Source organism: Canis lupus, chromosome 18, assembly GCF_003254725.2.
Source record: "Canis lupus dingo isolate Sandy chromosome 18, ASM325472v2, whole genome shotgun sequence".
In the NCBI taxonomy this organism is placed as follows: Eukaryota; Metazoa; Chordata; class Mammalia; order Carnivora; family Canidae; genus Canis; species Canis lupus.
In genome coordinates, this window is record NC_064260.1 from 31,540,806 (window position 1) to 31,563,498 (window position 22,693).

The 22,693-nt window shown below is 44.3% G+C and overlaps 3 protein-coding genes across 8 annotated transcripts in view; 1 reads left to right on the forward strand and 2 right to left on the reverse strand.

The window, feature by feature from the left end:
• Positions 1–3,854, reverse strand: part of IFTAP (intraflagellar transport associated protein) — a 63,857-nt gene extending 60,003 nt beyond the window's left edge. For 2 of the 6 annotated variants that reach the window (XM_035701802.2, XM_049096401.1), the window contains exons 1-2: positions 3,714–3,844; positions 2,282–2,366 (exon numbers count right to left, since the gene is read on the reverse strand). The gene's annotated coding sequence lies outside the window, so the exon portion shown is untranslated. Of the gene's footprint in view, positions 1–2,281; positions 2,367–3,137; positions 3,290–3,713 lie in introns of all 6 variants that reach the window. The other 4 variants (XM_025452506.3, XM_025452508.3, XM_025452504.3 and 1 more) reach the window with 4 other exon arrangements.
• On the forward strand, positions 3,743–7,199 carry RAG2 (recombination activating 2). The gene is made up of 2 exons (XM_025452502.3): positions 3,743–3,883; positions 4,163–7,199. Exon 2 carries the CDS (start codon positions 4,191–4,193, stop codon positions 5,772–5,774), a length of 1,584 nt encoding a protein of 527 aa, XP_025308287.2. The 5' UTR covers positions 3,743–3,883; positions 4,163–4,190; the 3' UTR covers positions 5,775–7,199.
• Positions 7,200–17,051: 9,852 nt separating this feature from the next.
• On the reverse strand, positions 17,052–20,366 carry RAG1 (recombination activating 1). The gene has a single exon (XM_035702001.2). The coding sequence runs from the start codon at positions 20,364–20,366 to the stop codon at positions 17,235–17,237; it is 3,132 nt and encodes a 1,043-aa protein (XP_035557894.1). The 3' UTR covers positions 17,052–17,234.
• Between the last annotated feature and the right edge of the window lie 2,327 nt (positions 20,367–22,693).

Here is a 22,693-nt window from a genome sequence, read left to right on the forward strand (position 1 = left end):
TTTACTGTGCGCCTTCTGCCTGCCACGGTCAGAGTGGGCAGTCAGTGAACCTTACCCAAGTGCTGACATTTACTACCTGGTTTAGCGGCAAAGATTCAGAGAGGGGTGAGCATCCCCTCTGGCCTTCAGGTAGGTCCAATACCTTCGTTTCTACCAAAGCTAAAAGATGGGCACCCACGTTTGTCAACGTTAAGGGAAGGATGATGCCCCACTTCAGGAGCATGTTAGTTACAGATGGATTGGGTGTCCAGATGGGGAAGGGATGCCGTAAAATTTGGAAACTATGGAGCTTTCTGGTATCAGGCTGCTGCAAGGATTTAATTCCTGTGGCATCAGAGCCCATGTGTTAATCTCAGTACGTAAATACTTCTCTGGCATTAAGTGTCAGGAAAAAGACCTAATCCTAGCTTCGGTGCCAGCAAAAAAATCAAATAATGTATGCCTCGAGCCTGATTAGCTGTGCAAGATAGTGTTAATTCATGCACAAAACGACTGCAGCTACATGAGGTTACCTGCTATTTTGGAGCAATCAGGAAAACATGGGCAACACTGATCAGTAAGATTTAATGCCTCAGAGTACAGTACCTTTCTTTGGAAGGAAGAAAGAGTTAGTTCAGACACAAGAAACTACAAACCCAGACCCCACACCATTAGTCCCTCTTTTGATTCTCAACTATGCCCTAGCTTCACAGTGAATAAATGAAAACCTCCCTGCTGAGGAATGTTAGCATGGGGTTGGGAAAATTGTATAAATTTATTGGTCCTCTATTTCTGTCTGTTAAAAAGAATCTTTAATGTGTTGACTTTGAAACTTCCTTCAGCTGGAGAACAGTGTCTTCTTTTTCAAAAGCTGCCCTTTCTTATCCAGCCTATTTAAAGAAAGTAGATTATTTTAGTTCTAGTATAACCTTCTAAAAACTCTTAAAAACCAAGATGCAACTAATATAGTCATATTAAAACCATGGAAAATATATAATTATGTACGGCCAGTGAAAACATTTCATAAAGCAAATTTCAAAAACTAAAAATACATATGGCAAAATAATGTAAAGATGCTTTCAATGTTCCTGTTTATTCTTTAAATTCTAAGTCACCTGGTCATGGTTTAAAATGGGTATTCTAAAAATTAAACGCACAAATCCTTGAACTGTGTTACAAGAGGAGAGAAAATTCATCCTAACAGTAATAAAACTCACGACTGTTTTTAGGGCCCTGAAATCATGAGGTGTACTGAGAGCGGGGCATCCAAGGGAGAACAGGTCAGGAATCTTCAGGGACCCAAAAACTAAACTACAAAAAGTGGGTAGTATTCCTTATGTCTTGCCTAAGAAAATGTGTCTGTTAATCTACAGTAATCATGTTTTTCACTCATGAGAAGCGGAATTCCCTAAAATGAACCCAGTGGGCTATAATGAAAACTTTATAAAAAAAAAAAAAAAAAAAAAAAAAAAAACCCTCGCTGTTTAAAAGCAAGTGTTCCTGGTGTATGCTCGCTCATCCCTTGAGATCTGGAATCCATTACCCCGGCATGGCTTGCTTTATATCCCAATAACAGTCTTCAGAGGTGTTTAACACGAACAGGTTTGGCTTCAGGGCTCCCTCCACCCAAAAGTGGACAACTCTCTGACAATCATCAACATACCATGCTGAGTGCAACCACTTATGGTTTTTGTTTACTGAATCGAGAGTCAGCAACATTTCCTTTTAATTCTAATGCAGAGCATTTTCTTAGTCCACAAAAGCTTTGTCTTCCGCATACTTGGATAGGCCACGCATAAAGAAAATGCCCGTGTTATTTCATTAGTAGGGCAAGTTGCTGAACCTACAAATACCGGGGCCTGAAGAAGAGGCAGGCTTTCTTTCGTGACTTCAGTAATAATCCTTCTCATTCACCATGTCCTCGTTTGGCTTAATGACTCTCAAGAGGATCATTAAACTAGCACACCTTGAGGACTTTCCCAGCTACACTAAGCAGAGAACATTGAGTTCTCCATCAACTACGTCTGATCTACAAAAGTGCTTCAAAGCCAAAAAGCCCCACCAACATCTCATCAGACTGACCACAGATTCTAAATGGTCCAAGGAAGTTCTGCGGGGAGAATAAAAACATAGGATCAGATGACATTTATTAAATGCTTGTAATGCGCCGAGCAGCACTGTGCTTCGTGACTTAACATGTGTTAACCCACTTATCCTTCAAAACAACCCAACAAACAGGTCCTACTGCTCCTCCCATTTTACAGGAAAGAAAGAACAGAGAGGGAAAAAAAAAATGACTTGCCCAAGATTGTTACACCATCTTGGCAGCTAAGTATCAGAGCCCAGGTTTGGACTCAGACGTCAAAGTCTGCATACTTAATGAAGGGCTAGAGAAAGGGGAACAGAAGAATAAATGAATTATTTCCTGTTATTTAACTCAGGCTCACTACCAGCATCTCCCTTGTATGTGCTTATCCAATTCTCGTCGGTCTAAAAAGTTAATGGTTTTACACCCACTGACCGGATGGATCCCTTCTCACCATCTCCAACGTTACAAACACCACCTGCCGTGACTGGCAGGTACCTGGGCACTAACAATCTTTACTGTTGAGAAGTCCAGGCATGATCATAAAGACGACCAGCATGCCAGGCCCCATTCTATGAGCCTTACTCACTGATTTAATAAATGCTGTATTGATTTTTACCAATCATGACTTACGTCCACCAAGGAGGTGGGTAATCATCTCATCTGCAGATGGGGAAATCCGAGACAGAGAGGGGTGTTAAATGCCGAGTTCATAGAGTTAGCAGGTGGGTCTGAATCCAGACTCTGAAGGCCTGAGAGCCACCTGCAGAGACTCTGCTTCGAGCTGTTTTTGGAGCAGGGTAACAATTTCAACAGTCAGGAATCTGTTCTCTTGCGGTGCCTTTGACCTCACTCTGCAAACTGCACGTGCGTTATCAAGGCTCCTGGCCCCTCTCTCTGTCTAAGGTGACCTCACTCTGCAAACTGCACGTGCGTTATCAAGGCTCCTGGCCCCTCTGTCTAAGGTGACCTCACTCTGCAAACTACACGTGCGTTATCAAGGCTCCTGGCCTCTCTCTCTCTCTCTCTAAGGTGAGTGCTAATAATGTAAATAAAAGCCTATCAAGCTTACTCCATCAATGCCTTTTTGAAAATACTGTGACACTAGCAGGAAGCCTCCTGAATGGTCCTGGGGGCCTGCCTTGCGACGGGTGTTAAAGAATCATTTCCAATGTCCCGGGCTGCAAAGAGCTGTGGAGTAGGTCAAGCCACGAACCAGCTTTCCTAAAGAGAGAAGGGGAGGGAGGGAGGGAGGGGGAGGCAAGGGGAAGACGAGAGACCAGAGGAGAAGGGGCGGGGGGAGTCCTCGCGGCTCGCCCTAAGGTCAGGCGAGCAGGGGATCCTTGGCTTCTGTGAAGCGGTCACGGCTTTGGGGACCTCGGGGCCCCCGGTGCACGCTCCCCCAACTCCCCCCCGCCCGGTCCCGGCATCCTAGGGACGCCCGGGGGTGCAGCTGCGTCCAGTCTGCAACGACGCCCCAGCCACGGCGTCCCTCCAGGCTGCCGTTGCCAGGCAACCGCCCCGGGGGCCCCCGGCAGCGGGGCTCCCCACCGGCCACCCGTCGGCGAGGCCCCGGAAGCCGCCGGCTCCCCCCGCTGCCGCGGCCCGCCCGAGTCCCGCGTGCGGGGTGCGCGTCAGCCACTCTCACCTCCCGTCCCCTAGTTTCCCGCCTGGGCTCGCATCTCTAATCACTTCGCACTCGGAGCGTCTCTATTCGGGGACGCATCCTAGGAGTCTCCTCTCCTGGGGCAGCGCAAACCCTCGCCGGGAGAACGGATTCCTGGGAAATGTAGTTCTTCCTGCCGGCAAGCGGGCAAGGTGAGGGGGGGGAAGGGACTACAATTCCCAGAAACCCAAGGGAGGATGGTCCAGGTCTAAAACAGGTCCCAGTTGCTTGGATGCCTACTGAGAAGGAAGGTTCTGGGGCTCTTTGCTTACCTGACTGCCTGGGGTTTGCTAATTCAGCTAATTACAAGCTTGTAGAAGAACTTTTTTTTTTTTTTGACTTTTTAAACATGAGATGATCTAAGCATAGTGATTTTTATATGACTAGATACAATAAGTCTTTTTTTTTTTTTTTTTTTACAATTCTTCCAGATAAAAGATCTACCCAGGATTGGAAAATATGTCATTACAGATGGTAACAGTCAGTAATAACGTGGCCTTAATTCAACCAGGCTTCTCACTGATGAATTTTGATGGACAAGTTTTCTTCTTTGGCCAGAAAGGGTGGCCAAAGAGGTCTTGCCCCACTGGAGTTTTCCACTTTGATGTAAAGCATAACCATCTCAAACTGAAGCCTGCAGTTTTCTCCAAAGATTCCTGCTACCTTCCTCCTCTTCGTTACCCGGCCACTTGCATATTCAGAGGCAGCTTAGAATCTGGAAAGCATGAGTACATCATCCATGGAGGGAAAACACCAAACAATGAGCTTTCAGATAAGATTTATGTCATGTCTGTTGTTGGCAAGAACAACAAAAAGGTGACCTTTCGCTGCACTGAGAAAGACCTGGAAGGAGATGTTCCTGAAGCCAGATATGGTCATTCCATTGACATGGTGTATAGTCAAGGGAGAAGCATGGGAGTTCTCTTTGGAGGACGGTCTTACATTCCTGCTGCCCAAAGAACCACGGAAAAATGGAATAGCGTAGCTGACTGTCTGCCCCATGTCTTCTTGGTGGATTTTGAATTTGGGTGCTCTACATCATACCTACTTCCAGAACTTCAGGATGGGCTATCTTTTCATGTCTCCATTGCCAGAAATGATACCATTTATATCTTAGGAGGACATTCACTTGCCAATAACATCCGCCCTGCCAACCTATACAGAATAAAAGTTGATCTCCCCCTGGGTAGCCCCGCTGTGAGTTGCACAGTTTTGCCAGGAGGGATCTCCGTCTCCAGCGCAATCCTGACTCAAACAAAGAGTGATGAATTTGTTATCGTTGGTGGCTATCAGCTTGAAAATCAAAAGAGGTTGGTCTGCAACACGGTGTCTTTCGAGGGCGATAAGATAGAAATTCATGAGATGGAGACTCCAGATTGGACCCCAGATATTAAGCACAGCAAGATCTGGTTTGGGAGCAGCATGGGAAATGGAACTGTCTTCCTTGGAATACCAGGAGACAATAAACAGGCTACTTCAGAAGCTTTCTATTTCTATATGTTGAAATGTGCTGAAGATGATGCGAATGAAGATCAGAAAACACTCGCAAATAGTCAGACATCAACGGAAGATCCAGGGGACTCCACTCCCTTTGAAGACTCAGAAGAGTTTTGTTTCAGCGCAGAAGCAAATAGTTTTGATGGTGATGATGCATTTGACACCTATAATGAAGACGATGAGGAAGATGAGTCGGAGACAGGCTACTGGATTACATGCTGCCCTACTTGCGATGTGGATGTCAACACTTGGGTACCATTTTATTCAACGGAGCTCAACAAACCTGCCATGATCTACTGCTCTCATGGAGATGGGCACTGGGTCCATGCCCAGTGCATGGATCTAGCAGAACACACGCTCATCCATCTGTCGGAAGGAAGCAACAAGTATTACTGCAATGAGCATGTGAAGATAGCAAGAGCACTACAAACCCCCAAAAGAGCCCCACCCTTAAAAAAGCCTCCACTGAAATCCCTCCACAAAAAAGGTCCTGGGAAAATTTTGACCCCCGCCAAGAAATCCTTTCTTAGAAGGCTATTTGATTAGTTTCACAAAAGCCTTTCAAATTCAAGTGCATCAATGTTTTAGACCTATTTTAAAGAGTCATGACAATGATGAAAAGTATGTTTCTATTTTGGCTTATTGAAAACATCTATGTGTTCTTTTAGTCTTATCAATTAAGTGCCTGGGGAAAGCGTTCGTAATACAATGCTAAAAAATACTTGAAAATCTCTTGCTCGAAGATATCTTAAATGAGAATTTCTGACCTGAATTTTTTTTTTCGTTCAAGGAATCTTAAATACAGAAGCAGTAATAATAAGATAAGCTTATATCCCCTCTTATGATTTTTGGTAACAAGCTATAACGTAGTAAAGACAAAATCAAACCAATAAAGAAACTAACTCCCAAAGGAATTGAATGAATTATTTTGTACAATACAACAACCTGGTGGTTGGCCAAAAATTGAAACCAAGAACACTTGTATCCCACGCTAGAGCTCTTTAATACCTCTAACTCTAAACTGGCCTCTTGATTATGCCTGTGAACAGAAAAAGTTCCATATCGATTACTGAAACTGTAATTCTCCATTGAGGTGAAAGAAGAGAAAATGAATCTACATCAAGTTTGTTATCCTTACCAAGTTACCTGCATAAACTTTCTTCAGAGGATCCCCTCACCATCTGGTGCACAAATGACCAACCAAGGAAAGTCACTTGAACCAATTCTTTGAGAGATTTAATGAAAACTGAAGTCCACTGCTACTTAACATTCTGGGGAAAGAGTATAAGAGAGCACACTAAGAGAGGACCACCAATGAAATCGTAAAAGAATAATAATATTATTTCCCCCAAGTAAAAAAAGTTTAAAGAATTTTCTAAAGTTAATTTTAAAATATTTTAAATGGGGAAAAATAAATTTGTGTGTGTATGAGTCTAGCTGATATGTGGAATTTGCTGCCAATGAAATTTATAAAATCAGTGAGTCTGCTGAAGTCCAATTAAATACTTCCTAGAAAGAAGGTTAAAAAGACTGTTTTGAGCCATTAAGACATCAACTGATAATAGAAATTATCAATATAGAAATAGAAATTATCAATATAGAGATAGATAATTAGAAATTATCTTAGAAAGAAATGTTTTTCCTTTGGGGTATTTTTCTAGCAAAGCATCTCACCTTATCCTAAAAGGCTTAAGCCATAGCTTATTATTCATCAGTTTTCCCTGAGAGTCCACAGTGTGTGAAGTAATATTACCACATTTAGGGAAAACATGACCATATGGGAGATAAACCCCTGGAACACAAGTTCATCTGCACTAGTTCCATGGCTTGGGCGCTAAAAGTAACTTGGATAAATTAAATCATGTTCAGTTTATTTCAGTAATGTTGCGTAATGGATATTCCTTTTGGGTTTTTTTTTTTTTATATTCCTTTTGAACTATTTACCATTGTTTTGATTTTTTGTTGTTTTTGTCACCGATGTAAAATTAATAAAACATTAAAATGTTTTCCGTTGATAGTGATTTCTTCCAATTATTGTCCCAATTAGGGACAAAATTTTATTATTTAATTTTCTCAGGATCCCTCTACTTTGATTTCTTTCTCTTTTTTTCCTGTTATTAGGAAGTGACATAAGTTAAAACTGAAATATCCTTCATAGAATTCAAAAGGGTTATTTCTTCAAGAAGTAGCTACATTTCCTTATCTTGACTGGCCTATAGTGACTGAGTGGCTAAAGAATTATTACTGTATTTATTTTGTAGTCAATAGGTTCAGATATGATAATCTAAATGATTTAATTCTGAACTCACTGGGTTCTATAGTTAAACTCAGATCCCACCAGCATAGCTACTTTGGGGGGTATATATGTGTGTTATATGAGTGTGTGTTACAAAAGCAAGTACTTTGGTTTTGCTTACCATATATTTGAGTAAAAATAGGTCTTTTGAAGTCACCTCACCAGGGAGTCCATCGGATGTGAGATTAAAGATAATGAGACTTGTGTTCTAATAAGCATATGCAAATGTTCAAATGAACCACATTAGGAGAGTACTCACTCCAATGATATACCGCTTCTGCTTAAAACATTTCCTTTTTTTTTCTAAGATTTTATTATTTCTTTGAGAGATAGAGAGAGCAAGGGTGAGCAGAAGGGGCTGAGGAGGAGGGAGAAAGAATCTGGAGCAGATTCCACACTGAGTTCGGAGCCCAGTGCAGGGCTTGATCCCAGGACCTCCATGAGATCATGACCAGAGCCAAAACCAAGAGTTCAGCCAATTTGAACTTAACCAACTGAGCTGCCCAGGCGCCCCATGCTTAAAGCATTTCTAGGACTCACATTTCAGTCACCTTCAAGGCCTATGGTTCAGTCCTTTGGCAAAACTTAACAACTCCCCCTCTCCCACCATTAGAGATGGGGTTGGTTTCTGGAAACAGACAAACATCATCCAAAGCTTAGTACGATATGATTCTCAGTGTTACATTACCACTTCAGGTTAAAAAAAAAAAAAGGAAGTCTGAGTACAAGCTACAATATGGACTTTCTAAGATGGTTCATAAATGGGTTCTAAAGAGAAGTCTGGAAACTGTTTATCAGAATAATATCAATAAATAAGTATATGGCTTTCCTAGGTGATCATTTAAAGGACTGCACCCATTTCCAAGTACAAGTAAACTTAATGTGTCAGGAGGAAGGGAAGTGTAAAGAAAAGGAATAGTCTAAAGATCCTGGGGTGAGATGAAGTTTATCACTTCTGGAAAACTGAAAGGTCAATCCTGGTAAAACAGAGCAAACAAGAGGAATGGGGAGTGGCATGAGCCTGAAAAGGTAAGCAGGAGCTGGCACCCTGAGATTTTCACCTGTAAAACAAAGTCACATACAACTTCATTCATACCATTCCCCTCCACCTCCTGTTACATCACTCCTTTCACACTTTGTGCTCAATCTCCAGAAATGCTAAACTGATAACATTCTCAGTACTCAGGGCTTTTGAGCAAACCCACCCCTTCTGCTGGGCATACTTTTCCTCTGTGCTTCCTAACTCCTGCTAATATCCTAGTCCATCTGGCCCATTCCTATCCACTCTAAATCTCAGCTCAGATACCTGATCCCCCAGGAAGACTGCTCTGAACCCCATCACCTCCTCGATGGCTATAGCACTTACAAATCTTCACTTACACACTCACAAGTACAAGAAATGAAACTATCTGTATGTTTGTATAACTCACATTGTATCATGCATCCTCTTTTACTGTGTGTTGGAAATTTAATTTCAATAAATTTAGGGTCCTCCCTCTTCTCACCCAACTTTTTATCCAAGTTCCAGGGGGAAACATAATGCTGAATTGCCAGAAGTAGGAGTGAGTGGGGGTGAAGCATCTGGTTCTTAAGGTCATCATCCCTTCTCACTAGCTCCTGCTACAACACCCACACTCCCAAGGGGCCTGAGGTTATCAGCTTAATGATAACCTCTGAGTTGTATCTCAGCCTTAAACACAAGTTATCATTAGATCTAGCTCTCTCTCAGATGCTTTTGGGTCCCTAGTGGGATCACATGATGAGGAGGAGGTCATTCTGTCCCATCCTCTCCCAGCATGGCCACAGTTCCCTCTGTAAGACCACCTGGGACTTAGTCTGTTTCTGTATCACTCTGGGGCATTTCATAGTAAATTTAGATCGAATAGGCAGCCATTCTAATCCACAGTGACAAGAATTCCAAATTATGTATACGCCACGAAATTTCATGCTAGCATAGAATATTGTTTTTTGATTTGGAAGTTACCATAAATGATATCACATTTTCCCAAACCTAGTTCTGTCAGAAAACATCTAACAAATCACATTTATTTCTAACAGAACTAATACATTATTCCATCTCTAGATATCAATCCAGTAAATGTACATTCATTTAAATTATAATTTTTAGAATAAGAAGGAAAAGTAGTCAATAACATTCTTTTTAAAAGGCTGATGAGTATGTATAGGTTAAGGATAAAGATCCCTTGGCTTACTTCCTCTATTAGTGGGCCTCTTCAAGGTACCCATCAGTAAATATTTATTGGAAATCCAAGATCTGGGGCACCTGGGTGGCTCAGTGGTTGAGCATCTGTCTGCCTTTGGCTCAGGTTGTGATCCCAGGGTCCTGGGATCGAGTCCTGCATCAGGCTCCCACATGGAGCCTGCTTCTCCCTCCACCTATGTCTCTGCCTCTCTGTGTCTCCCATGAATAAATAAGTAAAATCTTAAATAAAAAAAAGAAAAGAAAATCCAAGATCCACAATAAAAATTATATGATCTGAAAAAGAACTAAAGAATTGCCCCATCTTTAAGGAACTTACTGCCCTGCTGTAGAATGGGGTAAGGGTCAGGACAGGAGAGTTACAGAAAGTGAAATAATACACTTGAAGTAGTGCGTGATAAATTTTAAATTGTGTAGTGCAAACTATCCCTGCAATAACAGTTTACTTTTCTTATTTTAACCTGGAATAAATTGGATAAATTAAGAAATTGAACTAAAATATCCTGTAACAGCCCAGGTCTCCTTCATTATACTGACATTTGCTTAAAAGATGTGTCTAAGACAACCATAAAATGTAGAAAAGATAGCTTGAAGTGCTGAGCAAAATGTATAGTGATAACTCAAAAGAGGAAGGGTTTGGGTGTGTATGTAAAAGATGACCAAATCACCAGTCTTGTACCATTAAAAAATATGAACGTGGCGTCATAGAAAGATATTTGGTCTTTGTCCCTTGTTCTGGCATAGAGCTCCTAAAACTCTTGGAATTTCTTGAGTGATAAGGGTGATAGGAGAGTCTTTTGTTTTTTGTTTTTGTTTTTTTAAGAGTTTATTTGAGAGAGAGAGCGTGGAACGAGGGGAGGAGCAGAGGGACAGGGGGAAGGAGACTCCCTGCTGAGCTGGGAGCCCACCTCCAGGCTCCATCCCATGACCCTGAGATCACAGCTGAGCCACCCAGATGCCCTGAGAGTCTTTTGTGCTGATGAGGCCACCCTTGACAGCCCTAGATGGCTTCAGGAAGGGGGCTGTTCACCGCAGACACCAAGCCTTTATGAGAAGCTTCAAAGTTTCAGCCTCACCCCCAACCACACTCCCCAACTTCTGCCATTGATTCAATAAATCAGTGCCTACATGATGAAACCTCCACGAAAGCCCCTAAACAACATGGTTTGGAGAGCTTCTGGAGTGGGAAGATAGAACACCCCAGTTCCATGGGGACAGCAGCTCAGGACTCAAGGCATCTCCAGACCTTTTCACTAGTTGTTCATTTGCATCCCCTATAACAAACCAGTAAAAGGTAAGGAAAGTGGCTTCCTAATTTCTGCGAGCCATTCCTATGAACTACCAAACCTGGGAAAGAGGGTTGGGGGGACCTTCAGATTTGTAGCTGACTAGGCAGACGTGTGGGCAGCCCAAGCACCTTCTCATTTGTGTCTCGTGTTAGGGTGGGGAGCAGTCTTAGGGGACTTAGCTGTTCATTAACTTGATAGTTAATGTCAGAATTGAATTGACTTTTAGGACATCCAGAGGGTATTAGAGGATTGGAGAATTGATCTCCGTGGGGGAAAACTTACCAAGGAACTTCTTAAAGACAAAAATGGAAAGATGCCTAATTGAATGCTATGTATTTATTTCAACTTTGATCAGACCTCAGGAGCTCAAGCTCAACCTCTTGGCCTGCAAGGAGCTCAGTATGGATTTTGTAAAGGCAGAGATACATTGTCACTATTGGGGGGGGGGGGGTGGAGATTATATAGTAGCTAAGGAGCAAAGGAACTTCCCAAGAGAAAGAGGAAAACTGTCATAGGAAGAAATGCTAAATCCATGAGAAGACGATGCTACGGCCAAACCTCCCTTGGTGTCCTCCTGCCTAGGGTTGGCCACAGTTGTCTGAGGGAGTGAGACGTGTGCATTAGCAGGCATGTATACTGGACATCAAAAAGGTTTGAAATTGCTACTCTGTCATTTAAATATATATGAGTGACCCTTCTCAGTCTTGAACAAATCCCCTCACATTTGTACCTTCTGAAAGCATTTCACTCGTGTCCCACCCCTGGCTTGGCATGGATGACATCCATCGCCTGCTTAAAACTCTTCGAAGATCTCCATTTGCACTGTGGTAGGGCTCAAAGTCTTTACCCAGCCCACCGTGCCCTGCAAAATGAGGCCTCTGCTTGATTCTCCAGACACACACTGACCCCTTCCCCGCCTTCGCTCAGTCTGATCCTGCCAGAGGGACCTTCTTTCTGTTCCTAGACTCTACCAACTGCTCTCCACCTCAGGGTCTTCCCACCGGCTAAGTATGCTCCAGGTCTATACCCCTCACTCCTTCTACCCATCTCTCCTCAAGGGTTACTTCTTCCTAGATGCTTTCTCCTGATCTCCCAGCTTAAATTCCATTATCCTACTGTCCTCAGATTATACTCAGTACTTCTTCATAACACCGACTAGGGTGTGTCATGATGCATCTATCAGGCTTACCTTGGTTTTAATGTTCGCTTCCACCCAGCTCTTCGGTGAGCAGAGACTGTGTTGTTCACCACTGTATGTCTAGTGCCAAGCACACATGTAGAAGGCATCTTGTACATATGTACTTAAAATATGAGTGAAGCGGCACCCAGGTGGCTCAGTGAGTTAAGCATCCGACTCTTGATTTAGGCTGAGATTGAGCCCCGAATCCAGCTCCACACACTGGGCATGGAGCCTGCTTGAGATTCTCTCTCTCCCTCTCTCTGCCCCTTTTCCCCTACCCCCTCCCCCTCCACTCACATACTCTCTATTGCTCTTACCCTCTCAAAAAATAAAAATAAAATAAAGGCTGAAATAGTTAGAAAGAGTATCAGGAGTGACATAGAATTTAGCCAGGCTTTCAAGGGTGAAGAGATGCTTCCTTCTCAAATGCAGGGGTAATATTCAAATACGTGGTCAAAGGGTGGAAACTTTCAGTGATGAGTAAGTTCTGAGGATCTAAAGAACAGCACAGTGACTACCGTTAATAATACTGTCTTTGTACACTTAAAATTGAGAGTAGATCTTAAACACCCTCACCCCATCAAAATAAAAGGTCATGATGGGAGATGATGGATATGTTCATGAGATTATGGCAAATACCCTACAATATATATCGAATCAGCATGTCATGCACGTGATACACAATTCTGTTTGTCAATTATGGCTCAATGAAGCTGGAAAAAGACAAAACAAGGCAAGGATAGCAGGGTTTAAAAAAGCAAGCAATCCAAGAAAATGGGGCGGGAGCAGTCCCTGAAGGCTCCCTGAGGTGCTGGTATGAACCTGTGACTTGCTGGACGGTGAGTTCCTGGAGGATGGAGCTGGCTGCCAGAGGAGAAAGGGTACTGGGGCCTTCGGGACACAGGCTGTTTGCCTACAAGTACAGACATATTTTAGTATTTTACAAACTGGTACGGTTGCACAGAAGTGCCAGACTGAATCTCCGTCCTGAGCAGAAGAGAGCTGGGAGGTCTCCAGCGAAGGGGGTGCTGAGCTGCTTCACACTTCATGGCTACAAGGAGACCACCCAGTCATGTGAGGGTAGGATGGGCAGAGCTCTGCCCTTTACAGGCTGAGCTAAGCTTCAGCGACCACGTGCACAACGCGGAGGTAATCGCAGTACCCCCCTGAAAGGATCCAGTGAGAAAACCACGTGTCCTTCCTTCCACCCTGTTTGCTAAGAGGCAGATGTTGTTTTAGTAGTAGTAATAGTATCATCACCATCATCATCGCCATCAGGAGTGCACTGGCCAGTGCTGCCACAGTCCATGTGATCGTGGACAAGTCAACCACTCTGACCAAACTTTTGAGTATATGAAAACATGAATTTTCTGGGGAACAAGGCCCACATTCTTAACAGGTTCTCAAAGAGTCCAAAACCATCGATTTTTCCAATTCTACATCTTCGAAAGGCTTACTCTTCACTTCAAATATCCAGAAATGAATGGTCTCGGCCGAGATTAGGGTAAATTATACCTATTAATCACTATCCTGTTGCCCTTTATTCTAAAGGCCACCAAATTTATTTTGTATTTCCTCTAAAAAATATGCGTTACCTCATTCTTTCAAATGTTGCACTCAGTAGTCTTGACTATAAACCACAATACACGCTCTTTCCAAATTTTAAACGTTTATTTCAAATGCTTAAAACAAAGTTAACAATAATCACAATACTTATAAGGAGTAAAAACATTAAAATATAAAAGTAAGTATTGAAACACACACTTTGTCTAATTTGAAGACATTTGCCACGGAAACACAGGCGACCTGCATCAAATAACTTCCACTGCTTTCTGGCGCCTGAACTTTCCCTAACACACAAAAAAGAAGGCTCTTGGGAGCCGCTAAACAAACTTTATGATTATTTGTTAAGAAAATAAAGCAAAGTGCAGTTCTGCACAAAAATCTTACCAAAAATGATGGCTGAGGTATATTTATGTAGATTACTATAGTTAAAGAGGAAAAAAAATCAAACAAAATATCCACTCTTACTTAAAACCTCCTTACATTAAAAGAATGGCCTGTCTCTCATACAAAAACCGGAGACATATACACAGCTGCAATCAAAAATCACTTGCATCCACATGTTGCTTTGTCCCTCCCAAACACCGCTGGTGCTGACAAATCCTGCCTCCTGGCTGTGCGGAATTTGAATTCTGTTTGATGTAATGCGAGACCTACATACTCAACCCACAAAATCTTTATCTTCATTTATATTTCGTGAAAACACATTGAGGCAAACCTCAATTCCAGCTCACCTGGAAAGAAAAGACATCTTTTCTCCTGCTCTTGCTTCACAGGGCATGTTTATTAATCCCAAAGCACTTTCTTGACCTCACCCCGACCATTCAACAAGTATTCATCAGTTGTTATCTCTGGTCCCGGTACTACCCCCCACCTCCGCCCCCATGGGTTGACAGGAAAACTTGTAGAATCTGGTTTCATGGGAGGAAAATGCATTGCCCTTCTGAAGCCCCAGTCTATACCCCCCCTCAAAAATGCTCCATTCAGTGTGGTGAATTTTTCTTGAGTAAGTGACTTACAATGGGCATTGTCAAAACTAAAATGCAATAATAAAACCAGGTCTTGGGTATTGCAATCTCAACCATGAGGGCTAAATCCACAATAGGCAGCATTTCTATATATTGAAATTCCTGCAGCCAGATGTTCCTGGGGTTCATCAAAATGTGATCTGATTAAGAGATTATTGGGAAGGTTGTGCTATAAATCATGCTGTTAGTCACATGCATTCCTACAATGCTAGAAAAGGAGAATTTAATATTGGAATGCATTTACAGTGCCACCAATCAAGGAACAGGGTGGAAATGAGGGGAAAAAATCTACAAATAACCAGCACCAGCATGCTTCAGGAAATGAATGATTACATGAATTTAGCTGTTTATTAGTGCAGAGGCATGCTGTAAGAATTAAATGAGAGGAAGAGAAGGGGTGGCTCAGAAGGCCGTTAATTTGCAAAATACAAAACTCGACATTTTCAAGAAAAAAATACAATTAAAATGTGTATATATTTTTGACAACTAAATTACAAATGTCTTTGTAATTTATATATATGCTGTATATGAAAAGCAAGGAACACTGCTGTATTTTTTAATGGAAATTGTGGGGCTCAATCCCTGTATAAGCACCAAATGCATATCATTTAGGATAATGTCACTGACACACGTTTGACAACTAAATTACACAGCTCTTTGATATACTGTGTATGAACAGTGGCAATTATGGCCAATAAAATCAAAGAAAGAAAAAAAAACTAATTAACACTAACATATCATTATGACTCACTAGCATATAAAATCCCATGCCTGCTCTAAATTGCCAGCAATTGGCAATTCCCAAATTCCTAAGGATGAAGACAATAGTCTCCAAATAACTGGAGCCACCAGAGATTATAGGGGGCTCCTGGGAGCTTTACCATAACTTTCTTCTATCAAAGCACAATAATGACTTATAAAACCCAGCCATCCCTGCTCCCAAGAATTATAAACTGCAGTGATTAGTTTGGGATCCTAAGCAAATTATGACACTGCCTTATTGAAGAAAAAAAAAAAAAAAAAGGATGGTGGTTAATTATTTTGGTAGAAAGAACATGGAATTTGGAGACAAAAGGCCTGGTTTGCATCCAGATTAGGCATTTATCATCACTGTAACTTTGGGCTGATGATTTAACCCTCCATCAAGCAGGAATAGTAACAACTGTCTACCCTCACAGAGTTGTTGTGAGGAGAAATGAGGACAAAATGAATGTGAAAATATTCAAAAGTGGGGGGAAACCCACTCTACAAATGTTAACCCTTCCCCTGCGCTATGAACAGGCTTCATCTAAACTTAGCAAGTAAGAAGAGTACAAAAGTATCCAGCTACAAAAATCCGAACACACTGAAATTAGACTGATCTTAATAGAAAGAGTAACACATTGCAGAGGAAAAGACTCCAAGAAATCTGGATTTAGCAAAATTGACCCAGGTTTCATCTGGAGAAAATCGGGCAGAAATTTTCAGTAAGACATTAAACCTGTTTTTACACAGTGAGTAAAAATCTTAAAAGCCACTGTGGCTTCGAGATCCTATAGAAAAGCGCTGGAGATGCTAAATTAATTGAAATTAAAAAAGTAAAAATAAGAAGCATACTTGGCTACCGACAGCTAAGTAAAAATGTATTACCAGAAGATTCAACAAATAACTGTAGAAAACAGTTTTTTATTCTTCCAACTTCATTATTGAAAACTTCATGGTAGCAGGTGACTTCCTAAACTCTTACAGTCACTCAATGCTGACATCACTGAAACCCAGAAGGGGGCAGATTTTCCAAAATTTTCCTGGATGTAAGGTATTTCTGCATAAATGTCCCAAGTGAGAAAACGCATTGAGAGCACTCTGTGAAGGTCATCATGCCATCCAAGTGTGTAAGATGTTATTGGTAGAGAAATCCAATAGAAGTTTTTAAAGATTTCTGGATCTTGCAGAATAAGCCCAGATCTGTGAAATTTGTAAAATAAGGAATTCTACAGAAATGGCATTAAAAAAAAAAAAAAACACGCATATCTCAATACAAAGTTATGCTAAATCGAAGGGGTGGGGAACGGATCCCACAAGACAAATTCCTTTCCCGGCTTCCCTGGCTGTTCTTTGATAACCCTGACTTTGATTTTCTGTGTCACTCAGTCACACGCACGCTCTTCCTTGTTCGTGTCTGGTCCCCTGCAGTTACTCCTCTTCTGAGTTATTGAGCTTTCAAATAACTGATTTCTCCTGTTGCTCTTCTGAACTCCCTACACGGTTCGGGCAATCAGTTCATCAGTTATCCATTCCTGACATGGATTCAGCACGGCTGGCCTCTCCTATGGACCACTGCTTGGGTGGCAAAGCCCCCCCCACACAGGAGTGAAGGGTGTGAGAAGGCCCCAGTGCAACCCAGGGGAAAACTGGTTTGCAAAAAACCAACTCAAAAGCATCTGCCTTCCTTAAAATTCCATCGAATCTTGAGTTTCCAGAGAGTCCTCTAGGCCTAATGGATCGCCTAATCCTGCCTGTGAGTTGAAGGGAGGGCCGGACTTTTTATACCCATTGTGAGCATTCATAAACCTCTGCAGGTATTTGGAGGTGTACAGCCAGTGGTGTTTCAGGACGTCTTCCATCTCGTAGCACTTGGACTGCCTGGCGTTCATTTTCCGGAAGCGCCTGAACAGTTTGTTGCCAGACTCGTTGCCCTCGCTCGCCCAGGCCCCGATGGAACCATCTCTCTCGATAATCTCGGGGACGTGGGCCAGGGTTTTGTGGAAGTAGTTGGTGATTTTGCCCTCATATCTATACTTGAACTTGGTAGACAGGAGCTCGGCGAAACGCTGGGAGTTGAAGCTGTACTGGCACAGGGATTCTGGGCACTCTTTCGCGGGACACGAAGATCGCCATACGGGCTTCATCTTCAGGTAAAGGTCCATGAGCTCCCTCAGGGCTTCGTGCCTCTCCTCAGAGGGGATCAGTTCACAGACTGCTTCAACCGTCTCTTTGGTCATGAGCTTCCTGGCGAAGTTGCCGTTCATCCTCATGATGGGCTTCAGGTTCATCTTCTTGCGGAGATGCTTGTCCAGCGTGGCCTGCCACCTTCTCCGCTCCTCCTTGGAGGCACCGGCCTTGCTGTAGGCCTGGCCTATCTCGAGCTGGAAGATCTTGTAGAACTCGGCCGCGTTGCCGATGTCGCAGTGGAGCGCATCGATGGAAGGCACCGTCTCAATGAAGGGCTTGGAGGAGACGCCCTTGACCCGGTCCCTCAGCTCGTCCACGGACTCGTGGTAGGGGTTGGAGCGCCAGACCTCATAGCGCTCCAGGTTCTCCGAGTGGCTCCTGGTGATGGAGTGCAGGACGAGGTTCTGAGAGGCTTCCAGGCGGGTGGCGTCGCAGAGGGTGCAGATGTAGACCGAGCCCGAGGCCTCGAGGCCTTCGACCTCCCGGACCAGCTTCTCGTCGTATCCGGTGCCCCTGAAGATGAACCTGAAGGTCCGCAGCGCGCCCCCCATCTCCAGCAGGAGGCAGCTGCTCTTCATGGCCTCCCTCTCGGCGACCAGCGGGCTCAGGATGGCCGTCAGGGTCTCGTGGTCGGCCTCGTCCGCCAGCATGAGACACAGCGGCTTGCAGCACAGCTCCGAGTTCGGTTTGCCCTCCTCGAACACCTGCACGCTTTCCGAGCCCTGGGCCACGGTGATCCTCATGACCGTGAACGAGAACCGCACGGCCTTCTCGGGGACGGCCGGGCCGCCGCCGTGCTTCTCGCTCACGTCCCCCATGCCGTCGCAGGACTCCTTGACCACCACGGTGAACGGGCCCCCGAGGTGGTCGTCCAGGCCCCGGGCCCTCACGCCTTCCAGGAGGTCCTCCTGCATGTCCATCAGAGCGGACACCAGGGCCGCATCGTAGCGGAACCGCTTGGCGATGGTGCCCACGGGGTAGTCGTCCACGCAGGAGGACAGGCCCGACAGGCCGTCGATGATGCCAACGTGGGCGCTGGAGGACACGTTCTGCAGAGGCGGCTGCCACTCGAAGGCGTGGTGGCCGGGCAGGAGGGCCTTCTCGGCGGCCCGCAGGGCGTGCAGCGGCTGAAAGATCTGCCTCCCGGTGATGGCCTTCACGGTCCGGTACATCTTGTGGTACTGGCTGCAGCTGAGGAAGGTGTTGACCCGGATGGCCAGGCAGACGGCCGGCTGCAGGCCGGGGCCGCGGCCCTGCAGGACGGCCTCCAGCTCGTCGGCCTGCCGGTGCTCGTTCCTGGCCCGCAGCACCAGCAGGAACAGGGCCAGGCACACGGACTTCACGTCGCCCCCCTCCTCCCGGTCGGCGAAGGCCTTGACCTGCAGCTTGAGCTCCCGCAGGCGGTGCTTCTGAGCCCTCCGGGTCAGCGACAGCAGGGGCTGGCGCGGCCGCCCCCCCTTGTTGATGTGCACAAAAGTCTGGTCCGAGTCCTTGTGGCCCGCCACGTGCTGGTTGTACCTCTCCAAGCTGACCTCCTCGTCGCACCCTTTGGCCGGACATCTCACCATCAGGGAGTTCAGGATGCTCAGAAAGGACCTCCCCGGGCTCTCCAGGTCAGTAGGGAAGCAGGGATACCGGCAGCAGGGACAGTAGCTGCCCGTGGCTTTGAGGCGGCGGAGAATGCAGACCCTGCAAAACACGTGCTTGCACGTGGTCTCCACGGGGTCCGCCAGGATGTGCTCACAGATCCGGCAGGAGATGGACTTCACGAAGTGGGCCGGGAAGTCCACCGCCAGGAGCTCGGTACCAAGGTGCACGTTCCCGCAGTCGGAGGCCTTCCCGGTCGCCCCGCTGTCGCGGAGCCCGGCCCGGGCTCTTCTCCGGTGCCCACGGGCCCTGCCCGCCCGCTCAAGCACGGTTCTGAGCCTTTTGCTGAGCTGTGCACTTGGCTGAGGACTCTTCCTCTTGAGTCCCTGGCGGGCAGCACGGCAGAGGTCACAGGAGGGCGCGTGGGGGAGCCACTCCGGGGCTGCCTTCCTCGGGAAGCAAACCCCGCGTGGGGCGCTGCTAAACCTCCTGTACATGACCTTCCAGCACTTGTGGCAGAAGTTGGTGGGGTGGACGGAGTCAACGTCTGCTTTCACATCGATCCGGAAAACCTTGGCAATGAGGTCTGGCCAGGATGTGGCCCTCCTTTCCTTCTTCCGTAGAAGGACTTGGGTTTTGCCATCCACGGGCCCGTGGACCGGATACCTCCTATTACGCCTGTCGGTTTTCAAAGAATTCCCACAGATACGGCAGAGGTGTCGAAGGTTGGCTTGGTGGATCGCTTTGTCTCTTGTTTTCCCATCATCGTGGGGTTCCTTCAGAAACTTAGGGTGAGCTTTCAATGCTGGTGGACTCAGGGCTGCCTCCTGACCATCAGCCTTGTCCGGGACTGCTGGAGATTGCTCCAGAGAGGGTTTCCCCTCGGAGGAAACTTTCTTTTCTATTTGAGCTTCTTCAGGTGCCTTTTCAAGAGACCGCACCCTGAACAGTTTAAATTTCCATTCTGAAAATTTAATATGTGGGTGCTGGATCTCATCTGGGGCAGAAGTGAGTCCCAGGGTCGGTGGCAAAGAGACAGCCATGCTGCCTGAGATACCTGAGAACAATGAAAACAAGTCAAAAAAAAAAAATCAATATCCCACTGATGCATCTCGGGAGGAATACAAATTAAAACATTCAATTATTCATTCATTTGTTGATCCTCCAAAAAGTTACTTACGAAACCTCCTATTTTTTTTTAAGATTTTATTTATTCATGAGAGACACAGGCAGAGGGAGAAGCAGACTCCATGCAAACAGCCCGGTGTGGGACTCGATCCTGGGACCCTGGGATCACGTCCTGAGCCGAAGGCAGACGCTCAACCGCTGAGGCCCCCAGGTGTCCCTAAACCTCCTATTTTAATAGACTATGTTAGGTGCAGAGCATACAGCAGAGAACAGTCATTCCTTGCTTTGCCAGTGCACGAGGTCATCTATACCAACATGCACCACTACGCTTCGATTTACGTATATATGTACCATCTTATTTTCTTTCCACCAAAACCTGAAGGTCTTTGAGGACAGAATCTTCGAGTGATTCATCTCTATCTCTCCAACATTCCTTGTACGCATTAAGGCTGAACAGTCTTTTGTTGAATAAATACAAGGAAAAACTGGCTAGTAAAAGGAAAAGTCATATTTTCTGCATTGTATTAGCCTCATTGTACTAGCTGGACAATATATTTCCAGCTTTTTAAAGCAGTCTCCTGGGAGAGAGATTGGTTGTTTATGTCTTCCAAACGGGTCATAAAGGGATGCTAGAGCTACAAACTCAAAGAAACTAATTACTCACTACTTGAAAGGATGAAGTGAATTTTGAGGCTTTATGAATGCTAACTAATAATAAGTATCATGGATAGTAATTATGCTTACAATTTTAATTAGTGAACACTGCTGTAAATTATAAGGCTGTGTCTTACATTAGAAACAAAACAAAACAAAACAAAAAAATCCCACAGAACTCTCTAAACCTGCAACAAACCATAGTGTGCTCATAACAAAGATCCTAAAGGACTTTTAAGGTGAAAAATTCAAGGAGTTTCAGGTAAAAATCATCCAGGCCCTCCCGGAAGTCATTACTGGACAACGAGGTTTGGGGGGAAGGAGGTGCCGTGGCTAATCCTGACTGCTGCTACCGAAGTTTCTTTTTAAGTCATCCCTTTAAACTACTGAAGTTTGTTCTATCTTGTATGCTCTAGACTGCAGGGACTGATGTTCTTAATGAAAACTAAAAGCCAATTTCCAAGACATGGTTAAAAAGGAAATCCTGTGAAATTGTTCTATAGGCAGGACTGTGTGAGATCTAAACAACTGCAGTCTCAAAGTTCTCATTAACCTCAAAAGTATTTCACCTGCAGCCCAGCAAACACCTTAACATTGCTTAGGGTTCAGTTATGTTCCTCAATTCTGTCCTGTGTCAGGTGTGAAGGCCTTCTGGGTCTCCTCCCCCATTGGCTAGAACTCCTTCCCAAAGGCCTTTTCATCCCATTAGACTTGTCCTACCCAGGCTTTTTCTAACATGCTTGTTCTCTGGATTTCCAAAATAATATTTTGAGTTTTTATTTAAAAAAAAAAAAACTGCGTCACCATCTCTGGAGCTAAATAATGGACTTTCTCAATGAGGAAGTCAACCGCAAGGCATGTTGGAGGGGTCTCTAGAACTATCTCCCCTCCCTCCCCATTCCTCTCCTGACTCCCACTGGCTGGAAACGTTATGTCAAAATCTGCCAAAATACATTTATTTAAATACTCCCAAAGAAAGCATATCGTCACCAACCGATTATTAGCCATTGACATCCAAATCAAATGTATTTGTTGTTGTTTTCAACTCAACTGCTAAAACTTTATCCAAACTAGAAGAAGGGGGTAGAAGGGATATTATTCTTCTTGCCTTGAGAGGAATATACACTGAGATGCTGATCGTGGTTATCTGTGGAAGCTATAGATGTTTTATTTTAAAAAAATATATTTTTATCTTTAAGTAATCTCTACACCCAATGTGGGGCTTGAACTCACAACCCTGAGATCAAGAGTCACACATTCTGCCCGCTGAGCCAGCCAGGCACTCCCACTATTGATGTTTTATTTTTTTAATCCTTACCTATGATTTCTACTTTTTCTGAAATAAACATGTATTACTTTTAGAAGAAGATAGAATTTTTAATAACTAGATCTAATGAGGTATGTTTTATCTATCTGGCTAACAAAGATTTAAAATATTATTACTCAGCATTAATGAAAGTATGGGGAAATCCAAGTATCTTCATACATTCTTAGGAGGAGTATAAATTGGTATAATATCTCTAGTGAACAATTTAGCACTGGTTTTTAAAAGTTTAAGTATATCTTATCTTTGGTGCAATAAATTTGC

What these genes read in the sequence shown, in the direction of transcription:
- RAG1 (XM_035702001.2), bottom strand. Translation starts at nt 20,366, where the DNA reads ATGGCTGTCTCTTTGCCACCGACCCTGGGACTCACTTCTGCCCCAGAT.
- RAG2 (XM_025452502.3), top strand. Translation starts at nt 4,191, where the DNA reads ATGTCATTACAGATGGTAACAGTCAGTAATAACGTGGCCTTAATTCAA.